Source organism: Capricornis sumatraensis, chromosome 3, assembly GCF_032405125.1.
Source record: "Capricornis sumatraensis isolate serow.1 chromosome 3, serow.2, whole genome shotgun sequence".
Taxonomy (NCBI): domain Eukaryota; kingdom Metazoa; phylum Chordata; class Mammalia; order Artiodactyla; family Bovidae; genus Capricornis; species Capricornis sumatraensis.
In genome coordinates this window covers 26,597,841-26,614,561 of record NC_091071.1, presented here as the reverse complement: position 1 = coordinate 26,614,561, position 16,721 = coordinate 26,597,841, and the positions used below count along the sequence as shown (strand labels likewise).

General features: G+C 50.5%; 1 protein-coding gene across 1 annotated transcript in view; it reads left to right on the top strand.

Annotated features, from left to right (window-relative positions):
* The first annotated feature begins 1,466 nt into the window (after positions 1 to 1,466).
* Positions 1,467 to 16,721, top strand: part of XYLT1 (xylosyltransferase 1) — a 346,872-nt gene continuing 331,617 nt past the window's right edge. Inside the window, exon 1 of the mRNA XM_068968807.1 lies at positions 1,467 to 1,823. Coding sequence (XP_068824908.1) covers positions 1,467 to 1,823 — 357 coding nt within the window. The remainder of the gene's footprint in view (positions 1,824 to 16,721) is intronic.

Here is a 16,721-nt window from a genome sequence, read left to right as displayed (position 1 = left end):
CCCCAATACACAAGCTGGGGGTTTGATCTGCTATGGTTTTTGGATAGCGCTGAGTCTTATCTGGGACACCCACTCCTACTATGCACTCACCACGTGCTCAGGGCTGCTGGGCAAGAGGACACCGGAGGGAAAGACTGGAAAGACTGAGTCAGAGATGGCTGACGATGAAACTTGAGTCCACTGGGATCTGTGAGCCTAAACCCTCATTGACAGAGGAGGACGCTCAGGCCCAGGGAGGAGTTCCTCGCTCAAGGTCACCAGGACAGTCCAGCCTTGATGGGAAAGAACTTGGCTTTGCGAGGTAAGACCCACTTGTTCTCTCAGGAGGTGAGCCTTGGGCAGTCAGGAAGGCGAGCTTCAGGGTGGATGAGAAGGACCTGGGGGAAGGCAGGGACCAGCCTTTGGGGCTTGCAGCCTAAGGGTTGAGGAACTCCATGGAGTCTCTCTCTCCCCAGGAAAGCACTTGTTTGCCAGCTGGGCTTGGAAGTCTCCTGGCTTGTTGGTCCTTAAGGATCAGAGGAGTGACTCAGTGAAGCACTTAGCACATCTTTGGCACTAGGGGACGGGGTGTGATTCAGGAGTCACGTACACTCCAGTGTAGCCTCCTCCCCTCCCCTTCAAGCTAGGGATCCAGGGATCGGCCGCGTGAGCCCTTTCCCTGGCTCAGACACTCCTGACACGTTTTTCGCGTCTCCACCTGCCAAGCAGTCTCTGCCCAGAGAAGACGCCTGGACTGCAAACTCCGGGCGGGGAGCTCGCTCCACTCAGCTGTTTCGTGCTTGCTTCCCACATGGAAGGCTGGATCTCAGGACCCCCGAGCCTCCCGACCTCTGAGCGGGCCCGCCCTCACCCCAAGCTCCCTCTTCCTTTCACGCCTCCGGCCTCGTCTCCTCGGCCGCGGGCGGGGACTGTCCCCCTTCCCCCACCCACTCCCGCCGGGGTCCGCGGGACCCGGGGCCCGCTCTGCTCGCCGCCGCCCCCTTCCTCTCCCTCCTTCTTTTCCCTCCCTCGCCCCGCCCCCAGGCCCGCCCCTCTCCGCCCAGGCCCAGGTCGCCCCCGGCCCCGTGCCCGCAGCCCTCGCGCCCCCGGGCCCGGGGCAGGGGCTGCGGGGCGAGCGAGCCCCGCGGCCGAGGCCCCCGCCCTCCCCGCGCGCCCCGCCCGAGCGCGCGCACCCGCCGCCCCCCTCCGCGGCCTCCGGCTCCCCGCCTCCCCGCCTTCCCCTCCTCCTGGTGACGTCCGGGTCCCTGCCCGTCTGAAAACTCCGCGCCGCGGCGGTGGAGGCGGCGGCGGCGGCAGCGGCGGCGGCGGCGGCGGCGGAGGAGGAGCAGCGGCGAGCCGAGGCGGCGGCGGCGGCCCGAGCGGGAGCCCAAGCGGCGGCGGCGGCGGCCGCGGGAGCCGCGGGGAGCGCGGGGGCGGCCCGGAGCGCCCCGGGTCCCCGCGCCCCGCTCGCCCGCCGCGCTCCGAAGATGGTGGCGGCGCCGTGCGCCCGGAGGCTGGCCCGGCGCTCGCACTCGGCGCTGCTCGCGGCGCTCACCGTGCTGCTGCTGCAGACGCTGGTCGTGTGGAATTTCAGCAGCCTCGACTCCGGGGCAGGGGAGCGCCGCGGGGGCGCAGCGGCCGGCGGTGCGGAGCAGCCGCCCCCGGCCCCGGCCCCGCGCCGCGAGCGCCGGGACCTGCCCGCCGAGCCGGCTGCAGCCCGAGGAGGAGACGGTGGTGGCGGCGGAGGAGGACGGGGGCCCCCGGCGCGGGCGCGGGGAGGCGGCCCCGGAGCACCCCGCGCACAGCAGCCGGCCAGCCGAGGGTCACTGGCCGCGCGGGCGCTGGTAAGATGCCCTTTCGGCTCGCGTCCTGGAGGGAGCGATGGAGGGAGGGAAACCGGAGGGCTGGCGGCCGGACCCCACGCTCCCCGCCCCCCAGCCCTTGAACCCCGCTCCTCAGATCGGGACTCGCCAAGCCTGCTGACCCCACATCTCTTTCCCCTGGAAGCCGGGGCTGGGTCCCTGCCCCATCCCTAGTCTGAGGACTGCCCCCTGGGGGTCTGGGGAAGTTATCTCCAGAGGAGGCGCTTTTGGGGGTTACCGGAGCCTGGCTGGGTGCCTGTCCCCGTCACTCTAGCTGGGCGCCCCGACTTGCTCTGTGCTTGTGGGTGTTGCTGCCTCGCCCCGGGTCTGAGCGCCTAGACCGTGCCGGGATCCGCAGCCGCTGTTCCGGCGGTGGTGCTCAGCGCATCTCTGGTTTTTGCCTAGCTGGGTACACACCACTCAGTCCTCCGTCTGCTGCCTCGTTGTCTTTGCCTGGCCTGAGAGGGGTCTGGGATCAGTGTCCCAGGTCCTCACCCGTGCCCCGGAGTCAAGACTCTGTCTCCAGTGCCCGGTCTTACTTTGAGTCTCCTGTTTTGCGTCCCTGGATGCCTGAGACTCCTCTCTCCCTTGTCCATGTCTAACCTTGTTCTCTCCTGGTGCCCTGTCTCCAGTATCAGGGCATGGCCCCTTCTCCTAGGCGTTTGTGTCCAGCTCTCTGTCTTCGTGTGTGGCTCATTCCTGTCACCAGCTGTGTATCAGATCACAGCACCTCAACTTAGGCTTCTGTGGGTTTACTTTGCCCTCCTTGGGTGTGAACAATCCAAGCTCTGAAACTGTTCCTTCTGCATATCTTCTGGGGCCATCTGGGTGTCTTCTACCCTGCCCCCGACCTCTCCCGGGAGGCCTTTTGCACCTTCTTTGGCCCACCTTGCTTAGCCCTGTGAACTCAGAGCACACAGGAGAGGTCAGAGTCCCCAACTTTGAGCCAGGGTCTCAGCACCCTGTGGGCGGGTCTGTCTTCAAGCTTACGGATATGTCTGTATCTTCATGATGTGTCTGTATCTTCATCTCTGCCGCTTGCCCATGGAGCTTCTCCCAACCCTCGGGGACATTAGACACCAGGGGGTAATTTCAGGCTCTTAGGCACTGAATGCATGTCTCTGTCACCTGCCACTTTGGGAGCCTTCACTGAAGGCTGCCTTCAGACACAGCATGATGCCCTTTGATCTGCCAAACTTTGGAGGCAGAGAGGCAACCTTCTTTGCCAGAGTGCAGTTCTTTGTGTCTGTGGGCTGAGCCAGCCCAAGGCGTGATGCGATGGCATTTCACGTTGCTGGCTGGTCTGTGTGGGTAGCAGGGAGAAGTCTTTTCCTCATTCCGGGGGAGGAGGATGGAGTGAGAGTCCCGGTGGGGAACCAGAATGTTCAGAATGCCTCTTATTTGTAGCAAAGGGTACTCTCAGAGACTGCCTTTGAACTCCAGGAGTGGATAGTGATGTGTTTGGGCAGAAATGCAATTAGAAGTTCTTTCTGGAGTCGGAGCCCTCCGGGGAGGTGGGGTGAGAGGAGGTTCAGGACAGGCACTGCTAGCCCAGTGTGGGAACATGTAGGATAGCCATGGAAGTGTGGTGCTAACTGTATCCTTTGCATCTGGGGTCCAGATGCGCTTCAGGAGGCGCTTTTCCCCATGCACATACCACCTGTTGAAACAAGTAGAGGGAGGGAAGCAAGCCTGGTTGGCTGATTCCTCCCTGGGTCTCTGACATTTGGGGTCCTACATCCACACCCGCTCTCTGGGTGTGCAGTTCTGTGTCTTCCTCTCTCATCCTCCAGCTGGGCGGCGCTGAGGTTAGCAGTTGGGAAGGTAGGAAGGAGCATGCCTCTTTTCCTTTTCTATTCCTGTTGGGATGCCGGTTCCAGCAGCTGAGGTGCTTCGCTTTTCTGCAACTCTGCTCTCATCTGCAAGTTCAGTGACTGTCCCCCTGCACACACCTCCCAGGGTCTCAGTTCATTCCGATACAGACACACGTGTATTTGTTATGCCCCTTTTTTCTGTCCTCCCCCCCTTGTTTGTGGCTGTCTACCATGCAGGTGTTCACTGCCGTCTCGCCTGGATTTGTACTGGATATTTAATCTGTTCGTCCGTGTCCTTGCTCTTCCCTTCCCCGATGATGTCTACCCCCCGTGCCCTATCAGATCGTGTAATCACAGCGCAGGCCTGCAGGGTGGAGCCGGGGGCCCATCCTTCTGTAGCTGTGCCCACCCAGCCCCTGCCCTTCCACGGAGCTCAAGGAGACCAGAAGGGGGCAGGCTGTTCCCAAAGTCTGGCTTTGCCTGAGCTTAGATTGCAGCCTAGGAGGAGAGGACCAGGCCGTTTGGGCAGGCCACTGAGGCCCTCAGACCATGCGGTCTGTTTGCAGACCCCATGGAGGCTGCTGGTGCATGATGCCTAGGAGGGAGATTGGGGAGTGAGACTTAAAAAAATTCCCCGTGACTTTACAGAGCTGGTGAGGCGCATGCTCGGGAGATGATGTTTCAGCTCTGTGCTCTGAAGAGGGTGGGGTGGGCAGTTGTGCTTTTGGATGCAGAGACTCAGCACTGGTGGTGGTGGTGGTGGTGGGTATGTCTCAAAGAGAGTCAAGCCGACACTGTGTTCAGGTTATTTTCTAAACCAGACTTCGCTGCTTCCTTGTGCTCACCTTTCCAGAGCTTCTGCATTTGTACTTTTTCTGTTTGGGGAAGGGCCTGATTGTCGTTTTGGTGCATTTTGAGACGCCAAGAAGAAACACCCAGTTTCTCAAGCAGACAGAGCCAGAGAGCTTGCGGATGGTGGCGAGACGGGCATTTCCCTGAAAGATTTGCAGGCTTTGCCTCTCAGCCTCTCCCAAAGCTCTTACAGATTAGAGTTGTTGGGCGGATGGCAGCTGAGTTCCCTGGCTGTGGCACTCATTCCTTCACCGGGTCTCCAGTACGCTCTGGGTTTTACTGTCATCTCAGAATGTAAGAAACAGATGGGCTCACTTATAAAGGGAGGGAAAACGTCGAGGGGAGTGTCAGAAAGATCACGCTATAGGTTCTGAATCAATTTGGGGGAGAATGAAAGAAGCTGTGTGTTAATGTAATGAATGTTTATTTTCTTTCCCCTTGCCTCCAGTGATCCTCTGAAGTCCTCACATTATTGCTTGAGTCCTTAGATAAACTATTACTCAGTAAGTTTCATTTAAGAAACCTACTTTTTTATTGTCCTGACACACACACACACACAGGCACGGGCACACACACGTACGTACGCTTAAAGTAGAATGGTCTTTCTGTGTTGTCTGACCCCTTTGAAATGTTGATTTTTCAGCAGAAATTCCTCATACTTCACATTACTCAGATAACTCAGGACTTTTTCAGACATTGGCAGTGACTTTGAAAAATTGGTTCACTGTATCCAGATCGCCTCTGGTTCTAACAGCCTCAGAGGCGTAGCTTTTCTTTCTATCCAAATGTTTTGAGACCAGAGAGAACAGAGGGTAGTTTATTGATGGTTCGTTTTTCTCACACTCTCAATGGAGTTTTATTTTGCTTGAGCAGTGCATTACACTTTGTATACAGAAATATGCATCACTGAACAATATTTATCTTGATGCAAATGCTGCCATCTGCTTAATCATATCCTGAAAAATGTTAAATAAAATAGACAAATAAAGGTAGAAATTATTATATGCGTATATATGTAATATTTACACTCACTTTCCTTCCAGTCTTTTTACATTTTAGACATTCTCTCTAGTTTATCAACTCTTTTTATTTTAACCTTCCAGAAGGTTGAGTGACAGATGCTTGCTGTTTTGCAAATAGGAAGCCAAACTGTAAGTTCCTTTTTTGCTGGGGATTGTCCAACTTTGATCCATCCTGTTAATAGAAAAGGAAATTATTTTGATCTCGAGCAGATATCTGACATCGTTGTGTGTGTGTGTGTGTGTGTGTGTGTGTATTTCCCCAGAAACAACATATCCTTAAGCAAGTCTCTGTCCTCCCACCCAGAGCTATTTATGATCAATGGGGCCATAAATCTACATGCAAAAAGAGGAAAATGCACGGTGCCGTCATAATTGGACTGCCTGGTCTCTAGCTTGGTCAACACCGCCCTAAGACTTGTCACTTATGATAAATCCTCCATTTTTTTCATTTGCATCTCCCACTTCTATTGCTTGCAATCCCTATCTACCAGAACCAAAGAGAAAATGCTTTGAGGAAAATGAAAAAGTGAATACAAACTCAACCTCATAAAACCCAAGCTCAAAGGAAGGGCTGTGGGAGCAGGCGAAAAGTCACAGGAAACCTGTACCAGGCCCTGGTACGAGAGACAGAAAGGCGTTGGTTGCTAAGTCGTGTCTGACTCTTTGTGACCCCATGGACTGTAGCCTGCCAGACTTCTCTGTCCTTGGGATTCTCCAGGTAAGAGTACTGGAGTGGGCTGCCATTCCCTTCTCCACGGGATCTTCCCGACCCAGGGACTGAATCCAGGTCTCCAGCATTGCAGGCAGATTCTTTCCCATTTGAGCCACAGGGAGGGATACTCAGGGGACAAAGGCCTCTGTTAATTACCCCTGGGTCCACTCCTGCCAGGTTCAGATCCTGGCTTGGTTCTGGGCCATCCCTGGGATCTTGGGCAAGTTATTCTAACTTCATTCCTCTGAAAATCGGGGCCACCTCATGGGGTTATGTGAGGATGAAATGTAATAAGACGTGTGAGCCAGTTTGTGCCTGGCACATAATAAATGCTCAAATGTGAGCCATTATTCTTAAAAAGAAACTCTTCATATGTTTGAAAATAAGCAAATTTTTGCAATTACTCATTTTTCCAAGCCAAGTAGGGTTTGAGTGTAATCCAAGGCAGTAGAATGCGTCCAACTCCTCTGTGTGTCAGCCTTGGAGCAGGATGGAATGTGGGAGAGAGAGGAGTACTAACATTTATGGAGTGACAACTGTATGCCAGGCATCCTTTAGGTGTTTCACATACATGATGTTGTTAATTGCTCAGACACACACAGTAATTCAGGATGAAAGAAAGGGTTGCATACAAAATTGAGACTACAGTCTCCTGGCTAGGAATCACCAGTTTTCTGGGTACAGTCTTCAACAATATGTGAACGGAGAGCTTCCAGATGTTCAAGCTGGATTTAGAAAAGGCAGAGGAACCAGAGGTCAAATTGCCAACATCCATTGGATCATAGAAAAAGCAAGAGAGTTCCAGAAAAACATCTACTTCTGCTTTATTGACTATGCCAAAGCCTTTGACAGTGTGGATCACAACAAACTGTTGAAAATTCTGAAAGAGATGGGAATACCAGACCACCTGACCTGCCTCCTGAGAAACCTGTATGCAGGTCAAGAAGCAACAGTTAGAACCAGACGTGGAACAACAGACTGGTTCCAAATTGGGAAAGGAGGACGTCAAGGCTGAATATTGTCACCCTGCTTATTTAACTTCTATGCAGAGTACATCATGCAAAATGCCGGGCTGGATGAAGCACTAACTGGAATCAAGATTGCTGGGAGAAATATCAGTAACCTCAGATATGCAGATGACACCACCCTTATGGAAGAAAGTGAAGAAGAACTAAAGAGCCTCTTGATGAAAGGGAAAGAAGAAAGTAAAAGAGTTGGCTTAAAACTCAACATTCAGAAAACTAAGATCGTGGCATATGGTCCCATCACTTCATGGCAACTAGATGGGGAAACAATGGAAATAGTAAGAGACTTTATTTTCTTGGGCTCCAAAATCACTGCAGATGGTGACTGAACCCATGACATTAAAAGACGCTTGCTCCTTGGAAGAAAAGCTATAACCAACCTAGATAGCATATTAAGAAGCAGAGACATTACTTTGCCAACAAAAGTCTGTCTAGTCAAAGCTATGGTTTTCCAGTAGTCATGTTTGTGTGTGAGAGTTGGACTAAAAGAAAAGCTGAGTGCTGAAGAGTTGGTGCTTTTGAACTGTGGTGTTGGGAGAAGACTCTTGAGAGGCCCTTGGACTGCAAGGAGATCCAACCAGTCAATCCTAAAGGAAATCAGTCCTGAATATTCATTGGAAGGACTGATGCTGAAGCTGAAACTCCAATACTTTGGCCACTTGATGTGAAGAACTGACTCAGAAGAGACCCTGATGCAGGGAAAGATTGAAGGCAGGAGGAGAAGGGGACGACAGAGGATGAGATGGTTGGATGGCATCACCAACATGCTGGACGTGAGTTTGAGCAAGCTCCAGGAGTTGTTGATTGACAGGGAAGCCTGGCATGCTGCAGTCCATGGGGTTGCAAAGAGTCAGACACAACTGAGCTACTGAACTGAACTGGGTACCAGTTACATGGTGGGGATAATGAGGGCTCTGCAGGTGTTATCTCACTGTCTCAATGAATCATCTCAACTCTGTGGGATAGAACTGTTACTGTCCCTCAGTTCAGTTCAGTCGCTCAGTCATGTCCGACCCTTTGCGACCCCTACTTGATAGGAAAAATGGGGCTCAGAGTGGAAAAGCAGCTTGCTCGCTAAGATTGTGCTGAGGAGCAGCGGAACTGGAATCCAGACCTAGGACTGCCTCATTCCACTCAATGTCCCGATTTCAGAGTGCCTTGTCTGTAGAGGTCTTTGAAAAACCCTATATGCAGCTGGGTCATTGCTGAAAATCTTCATGTCACCTTCCTTACTTGTTGCAGATTCATAAAAATGTGCCAGCCCTAGAAAACGAGCAGATATGCAGTTTTTCTTGAATCAGGCCCCTGAATAATGAGATCAGGTAGAAGGGCTTACCTGGTGGCTCAGACAGTAAAGAATCTGCCTGCAGAGCAGGAGGCTGAGGTTCACTCCCTGGGTCAGGGAGATCCCCTGGAGAAGGGAATGGCAACTCACTCCAGTATTCTTGGCTGGGAAATCCCATGGCCAGAGGAACATGGCGAGCTACAGTCCATGGGGTGGCAAAGAATGGGACACAGCTGGGTGACTGCCACTTTCCCTTTCAGGAGGGTAATCATAATAATAGCAGTGATGCTTCTGTAGCAGTTACGGCTTACCAGCAATTGTTTTAGTCCTCATGTATTTTATTTCTTCAAGGAATGTACTATTGCGTTTCAACAGCCAACAGTCATGATACTTAATAGAACCAGGCCCTGTTTGAGGTGTTTCACAAATATTAGCTCATTTAAACCTCACACTACAGTGAGGAAACTGAGATGTGGGGAGCTTAAAACAGTTTTCCCAAAGGTCACAGTACCAATGGCAGAGCTGGGATTTGAACCCCGGCAGTCTGTACTCTCAATCATTCTATTCCACAGCCTCCCTCTTCTAAGCATCTCTTGAAGGTCCCCAACCTTGGAACCACAGACTTCATTTAAGGAGGCACATAGGTAATTGATTCGGTCACAATTTGCCCACCAGTCCCAAGGACAGGATTTTATGGTCCAGAAAAAGAAGGTATCACCCATTAGTGAAATATGCATCGTGCACACTAGGGAATAATTGAACCTGAACTGCTGGAAGTGGAGTTGGTGGAAGAAGGTGTTTTGAATTCGGCTCCCCCTGCCAGGGGAGGAGGGGAAGAGGGTGCTACACAGGCTTCCTTGGCCAGAGGGACAGCCTTTCATTCATGGTCAGCGGGCCTCCTGCCGCTCTGCTCACCCATGACTTGCCCCCAGGAGCCTGGATGAAGCTGGAGGTGTCACCAGGAACACGCAGTCTGACTGTCTTTCGGGCACTTCCTTCCTTCCGCCTGCAACAGGAACTGTCCGTTTGCCCGCAGATACTGATCGAGTTCTGTCATTCTGATCCCTGGGGTTAGGGTTGCCCCTTCCCCCATCGAAAGCCAGTGCCTTGACGAAGGTGGCAGGGACAGGGCAGGGGTGTGTGTGTGTGTGTGTGTGTGTGTGTGTGTGTGTGTGTGTGTGTGTCAGTGCTATCGTGAACAGGGAGCTGGTGTAATTACTATCAGAGTCCAGGAGTCCAGACACCCGGCCTGATGGGCAAGGAGCAGGACCCTATAGGCATCTCCAGCCTTTGGGGAAGGGGGAAATCTCCAGCGCCCTGACGAAGGTGGCAGGGACAGGGCAGGTGTGTGTGTGTGTGTGTCCCTTAACCCCGTCAGTGCTATCGTGAACAGAGAGCTGGTGTGATTACTATCAGAGTCCAGGAGTCCAGACACCCGGCCTGATGGGCAAGGAGCAGGACCCTACAGGCATCTCCAGCCTTTGGGGAAGGGGGAAATCTCCCCCTCCAGGGGCCTCTGAGGGCAACAAAATGGATCTGTTCTGTCTCAGCCCTGGTTTGTCCCAGGCAGGTGACTGCTGGCTTATCTGACCGTCTCATCCAGGCTGATGTGTCCAGGGATGTTAATGACAAGCGTTTCTCCCCCCAGGGGATCCTTTGCTGTGATCCTTGGCCACGTATCACGTGGTTTAAGCCCAAACAAGTTGAGCTCATGGGGCAGAAAAATTGATGCAGACGTCCCCTACCCAAGGGGTACAGACATCGTAACTGTGATCCTGATGACGAGGAGGACTTCTGTTTATTGAATGTTTGCCTTGCTCTTGACGCTGTGGAGATACTGAAAAGACACGATCTTATTGAATCCCTGTCCTGCAAGTTATGGACCACTAGTCTCATCTCTGTTTCATCTCTGATTATAAATAAGGAAAGCAAAGCAACGAGTTGTATGAAAGTTAAAGAGCTGAGAGGCAGCCAGACTAGGAATTGAAGGTTGGTGGTGACTCCAAAGGTTGAGTTCCATTGTTCCAAAGGTCTCTACCCAGTTCAGAGTCAGTAAGTCCCTTGTTCTTCACTCCTGCCCTCTCTCACTTCTCTCCTTTCCCTATTTGCATGCATGCATGCGCGCATCCATCGACAAGCCCACCCTTCCACCCACCCTCCGCTCCAACAATGCCCAGCACTGAGACTGCCTTTGTGAAATAGGGCAGTTGTGCCCCTGCCCTCCCGGAGGGCCAGTCCAGCTGGCGAGGGTTGGAACCACGGCCTGTCAACAGAGAGGTTCCCCTCTGGTCCTAGCCCAGTTCACTCTACGGTGGCTTCTTTGGGACACAAGAGAAAGGTGTCCTCCATTAGATGGGAGCCAGGAATAGTGTGTTTCAGGAGCCTGAAAGCCCTCAAGTCTCCTAATACCTACCCCAAAACTGCCAGACTTGAGGCTGGCCTGTCCCATCTGTGGAGTTCAAGCTCATTTTCTTCTGGTTGAATAGGGAGCCCAGAGATGAACGCAGAGGTAAGGTTTGTGGGGAGTGCAGGTTGCTGCAAGTTGCAGGGCCTGGGAGGCGTGTCATGCAGTGTTAGGATGGAGGATCAGTGTGTCATGCACACGTCCCTTCGCCTCTCTGGGGCAGGGTTTCCTTGTCTATGATGCAGGGACTTTCCTAGCTGGAAAGGCCTGGTGATAGGGCACCGCCTCCCGGCTCATGGTCCCTGCTCCCACCGTCCCCGATGTAGCCTCACCACGAGGGATACTTGCAAGATGGGCCCTCATGCTTGTAGCCCGTGGGTAGGTTTTATTTAACCCCCACTGTCTTAAAATAAAAAATGCACCAAAGTGTAAGAGTTAGGATAGAAGACGATGCGGTTGTTTGGAATGCCTTAAAAAGTCGAGATCTGACAGCCCGGGGCCACATTCTTTCCTGTTGTTCACTGGCCAAGTCGGAAGGGGCTTCCTGGGATCCTCCAGGTTCCTGAGACACCCCCCACCCAAGATCTCTTCCTTCACCTGTGACACCTGACTCGGCCCTTTTGGCTGAGAGGTTTGCAGCCTCTGCCTGGAAGATGTCTGTGTTCACTGTGCCAAGCTAAAAATAAGTGTCTGTGGTTCTTTTCAGTGATCTCCATGTGATTTATTCATAGCACTCCATCTCGACTGTGTTTACCTTCCCCTGTGTGATGGAGGTTTCCTTCCTTCTCTCCCTGCCGTTAGTGTACTCCCAGAATATGCAAATTCTTATGCGTGTTAGGCATTAAGACATGGTGAAAGAAGTGTCCGCCACAGGAATAGAGCCATGCATTCTACCGTTTGGTCAGCCGGCTTCCCTTTTGCTGGGGGTGTAGGTCATGCCCTGTTTTGAATCATCTGCCTTCACTTCTCTGTGCTCCTCACCACCTTGTGCCCTCCTCCCCCAACAACACGTGTTGGGATGTTGTGAGTTGTCAGAGAGCTGGCCTGGGGGCCGGACGAGGGGGTAGAAGAGTGTAATATTCTGGAGCGTCTTAGCTCAAGTGCCGACTCTGTCAAGGGGCAAACCCTGACTTTCACCTCTTTGTGTCTTTTTTGGCATTTCTGCCAGATGATGCTAATAAACCCTGCCCTTCCCTAGACTGGGTTTTGAGGATGTGATTTGATAAATAGATGAGAAAGTGTATTGAGGCTCAGAAACCCTGCATGAATGTAAGGCGGTGCTCCTGTCTTCAGCCTTGAACAGAAGAACGTGTGAGCAGTCAGACTAGTTGGCTATCACTGTGTAATCCCTGGCGGAGCAAGAGGGAATGAGTGAGTAAAATCCATCAGAGGTTTCCCATCTGTCCATTAATTCAACAGGTAGTGCTTGGCGCCTGCTGTGTGCACTCTACAGAGTATGAGGGGAGAGTCAGCTGTGCCTGCTCTCATGGGGTTTATGGTCTAGAGGCAGAATGACCCCCAAACACACACATCTTTAAAAATATCAAGTTGTTCCAAATACAGTGGCTTACAGTTCGAGTGCTGAGAGAAGATAAGAGGCCATGTGTGAAGATTTATTCACGATGCAGTTGATTCATTTTATTTAGTTTCGCTTGAGGACTTATTTTGGATGGATATCTTTTGCTAGAATAGCTCTAGACTGACCCCAGGAATCCCAAATGTAGTATGCATGTGGATTCTGATTCATGTATGATTGAAGGTGCTTTGTGGGCACACAGTCTCTATTATAGTAGCTTTTAATAAAGAGTTTGCATTCATAGGTGTGCAACATTTATTTCCTAACTTTTGCCTATATTTTTAAATGTTTTTTAACCAAAATATATATACACAAAAGTACACATTATTCTAAATGTACAGCTTGATGAATTTTCATGTAGTGAATACACTCAGTAAAGCAGAGATATCACTTTCCCGACAAAGGTTCATCTAGTCAAAACTGGTTTTTCCAGTAGTCATGTATGGATGTGAGAGTTGGACTGTAAAGAAGGCTGAGCACCAAAGAACTGATGCTTTTGAACTGTGGTGCTGGGAAAGACTCTTTACAGTCCCTTGGACAGCAGGGAGATCCAACCAGTCAGTCCTAAAGGAAATCAACCCTGAATATTCACTGGAAGGACCAAGGCTGAAACTGAAGCTCCAATACCTTGGCCATCTAATGCAAAGAGCCAACTCATTGGAAGAGACCCTGATGCTGGGAAAGATAGAAGGCAGGAGAAGGGGACGACAGAGGATGAGATGGTTGGATGGCAACCATCACCAACTCAATGGACATGAGTTTGAGCAAGCTCTGGGAGGTGGTGATGGACAGGGAAGCCTGGAGTGCTACAGTCCATGGGATGACACAGAGTCAGACAGGACTAAAGGATAGAACAACAATAACAACAACAGCCCCCACCCAGACCAAGAAACAGGGCACCTGTGACCTCCCAAATGCACTCAGCCCTTGCTTCTTGGTGAGGGTTTTTGACACTTGACATGGCTGTATATATCTTTAAATGTATATTAGGGAAAATAGGGAACTAGAGCCAGTCAAGCAAAATGGTCATGTCAGGGCCCTTACTGCCTAGCATGCAGGTCAAGTGACATTTAAGTAAAAATGTTGGCTGACATGTTGAAAACACCTAAATTATAGTACCTAAGCATATTGTGCTAATGCTAATCCTGACCCCAGTTTAGAGGTATGATTGATGGGGGCAACGGAATGACCAAGGTTTGGTAAACGTTGGCTTAACCAGTTTGAAGATACCCTGCACTTCTGGTAAACAGCTGTGTTGTTTTGTTCTCAAGTCCAAGTGGAAAGGATTTAAGCTAGACGTCGGGAGGAACTGTGCTCTGGGTCTGTTTAGGTGGACGTCCCTGTCGTGGGCCCTCTCTGATGTTCTGGGTCACTGTCTGCAGCGCTCCTGTAGTTATGGAACATCCCAGGCCTGTCTTCTGGACTCGAGTCTGGACCCTTCCTGGCGTCTCTTGGCTTCGCGCTGGGCCTCTGCTTCACACTGACTCTTTGTACTCTGGTCCCCCGTGTGTTGGACATGAATTAGGCGTGATGAATGGGTCCCCAATCAGGCCCATAATGAGTACATTAACTTAACCCTGAACCAAGACTCTGTCTTCAGAACCAGGATAACAGAACCGCAGCACTGGAACAGCAATTCAAAAGGGCAATGGAGACAACTAATCATTTTATAAAGAGCAAGAGAGGAAGCAATAAAGAGAGAGCCCAAGGACAGCATGGTAATTTCCCAAAGTCTTAGCACTCAACCAGACTCAACGTTAATAAAATAAACAAATGTTTTTGGTAATGGAGAGCTAATGTATACATTATTTAAGGGGAGTATGAAAACCAGATTAGATAGATCAAGTCATACAGTGGTTACCTCATTAAGCCTCCTTTCTTTGGGGATCTGGAAAACTTGTCTCTTTTCCTTCTTTCCTTGTGAAATGGTGCTTTATTAATTAGAAATGTAATGGGACATCTTTTTTTTTTTTTTTTTTCTTCCCAGACTGGTGGCTGCTTTCTATTTATTTTTTAATGTAGGACCATGCTTTGCAGATGTGCTCTTTGAAATAAAAGCCTATTCATTGTCTCTCTTCCTCTCTCTCTTTTATCCCCAGCTCAGAAGGGGCAGCTGTTAGGAAAGGCACAAACAGAGAGCCCTGTTTGCTTGTCATCAGGCATTACAGAGGATTCCATTCCCCCATGTAAAATACTCCCCTTACCTGCTTTTTCTCGTCGTCCTGCTGAAGAATAGTTTTCAAATTGCTATATCTGATTCCCTCTTGTTTAGAAGAAGAGGTGATGACAGAGGACAGGGTGGAGATGACCTCAGGGTGGCTCTTAGGAAATAAAAGCTGGCCTGTTTGCAAATGGGCATGGATGATTATTAACTCCTCTTAGGACAAGTGGTGACTGCGGTTTGACTTTCTTTTAGAGTGAAAAAAAAAAGATCGTGGGGCACAAACAAATGCTTTATTAGAGCGAGCAGGTGGTAGAGACCCCAACAAAAGTGGCTGCTGGAAAAAAACAGGTGAAGGGAGCCAGGGCCTATGCGTTGGATCTGAGTTACAGGTGGAATAACAGCAGCAGCATAGAGCTGGCTTGCTTCTTTTTGCTTTCTCTTTTTTTTAAGTTAAATTACTCTCCATCATTTTAAAATCAGTGATTTCAAATAGACATCTGATTTGAAGTTGCTATTAAAATTTTTGAAATTCTGGCCTTTCTTCCCGAAGAGATAATAATGTTAGGGGGCAGGGGAGTGGGGTTACCCTGCTTTCCATTTTGCCATGGCTCCCACCAGTCTACCTGACTTATGTGTGTTTCTTGCAGGACCGCTGTTAGGATTTGTTTATTACTCTCAAAATATTACTACTACTACTATTATCTATTAAATACTATGTGCGAGGCACTGTGCTAGGCAGCATATCATGAATTATCTCATCTAATCATTCCAACAGCCTCACGATATTATCCCCATTCACAGATGAGGAAACTGAGGCACAGAACTGCTCAGAGTCGTAGACAGTAGACTTGGAATCTAAACTCAGGCAGTGTAGCTGGGAAGCCTGTGTATCAGATCACATGCTTAAACTGCACAAAATGTTTTAAGAAAGCAATTCTGGTGAGGAATTCTTCACTATACCTCTGCAAAAAGGTGGCACTGTTTGCCCATTGTGTGAATGGAACCGCTGAGACACATCAAGTTCAAACCATGATATAAAATGCAGATCGTGACTCACCGTCTCTAAAGAGAGCACGGGCATTAAAATGACCGTGGACTTGAGCACGGGTGAAGCTGGCAGTCTGGCTGTGGTAGAAGGACCCCCGCCAGGGTCCCCACCATCCTCTCACGCAGAGCAGGATGGGGTAGTGGCCTCTACCCTGTATCCTTGTGGCAGCGAGGTAGCACCTACAGGGTAACATTTTGATAAGTTGCTGAGCTGTATTAAAATAATAATTACAGCAATAATTACAAGCATGGATTTTGGTGAGACTCAGCTGCTGACCGCGAGGGAAAATAATTAACTGCGTATTCTCTCAGAATCACATGGAAGCCAGGCCTGGCCTTTTTCCTTTGTGTGGGTCCAGCGCAGGGTCTTTTGCAGGTTGAAGGCCACATGTTTTGCCAGATGCTATTTACATTCACAGTATGGATGGCAGATCTCCACACTAGGAGGAGCTGGTCTTCGGGCTAACATCATAGCTTCCCATAAATACAGACAGAAGTGACCTGACGGGGATCCATGGGCGCACCATCCTTTAACTCATGAAATGCACCTCACCCTGGAAGCAAATGCAGAAACAGCTAGAGGGAAAGTGATCTAAATCTGCTTTTAATAAATGTTTTTAAATACTCTAGCATTGGCCGCTATCTGACCATGGTGATAGATGTGTAGCTAATTTAACTGGATGGCTGTGGGTCTCTTTAAATGTCTGGTTTTGAAGCTGGTTAAATTGTCCTGCCTTGATTTTAACAACTTGCTAAATTTCGCTTAAAATAGAACATACGTACAGAAAAGGGCAGAAATCGTGAACGTACAGCTCAACCAAGGGCCCACATTTGAGTAACAAGGACTCCGATCAGCGCCCAGAGCATTACGGCTCCCTCCTCCCCAGGGTCCTTCTTATTTCCACTTCTAATCCCTACGTCTCCAAGGGTAACCTTTGTCATGACTTCTGACCCCATAAGTTATTTTTGCTTCTTTTTA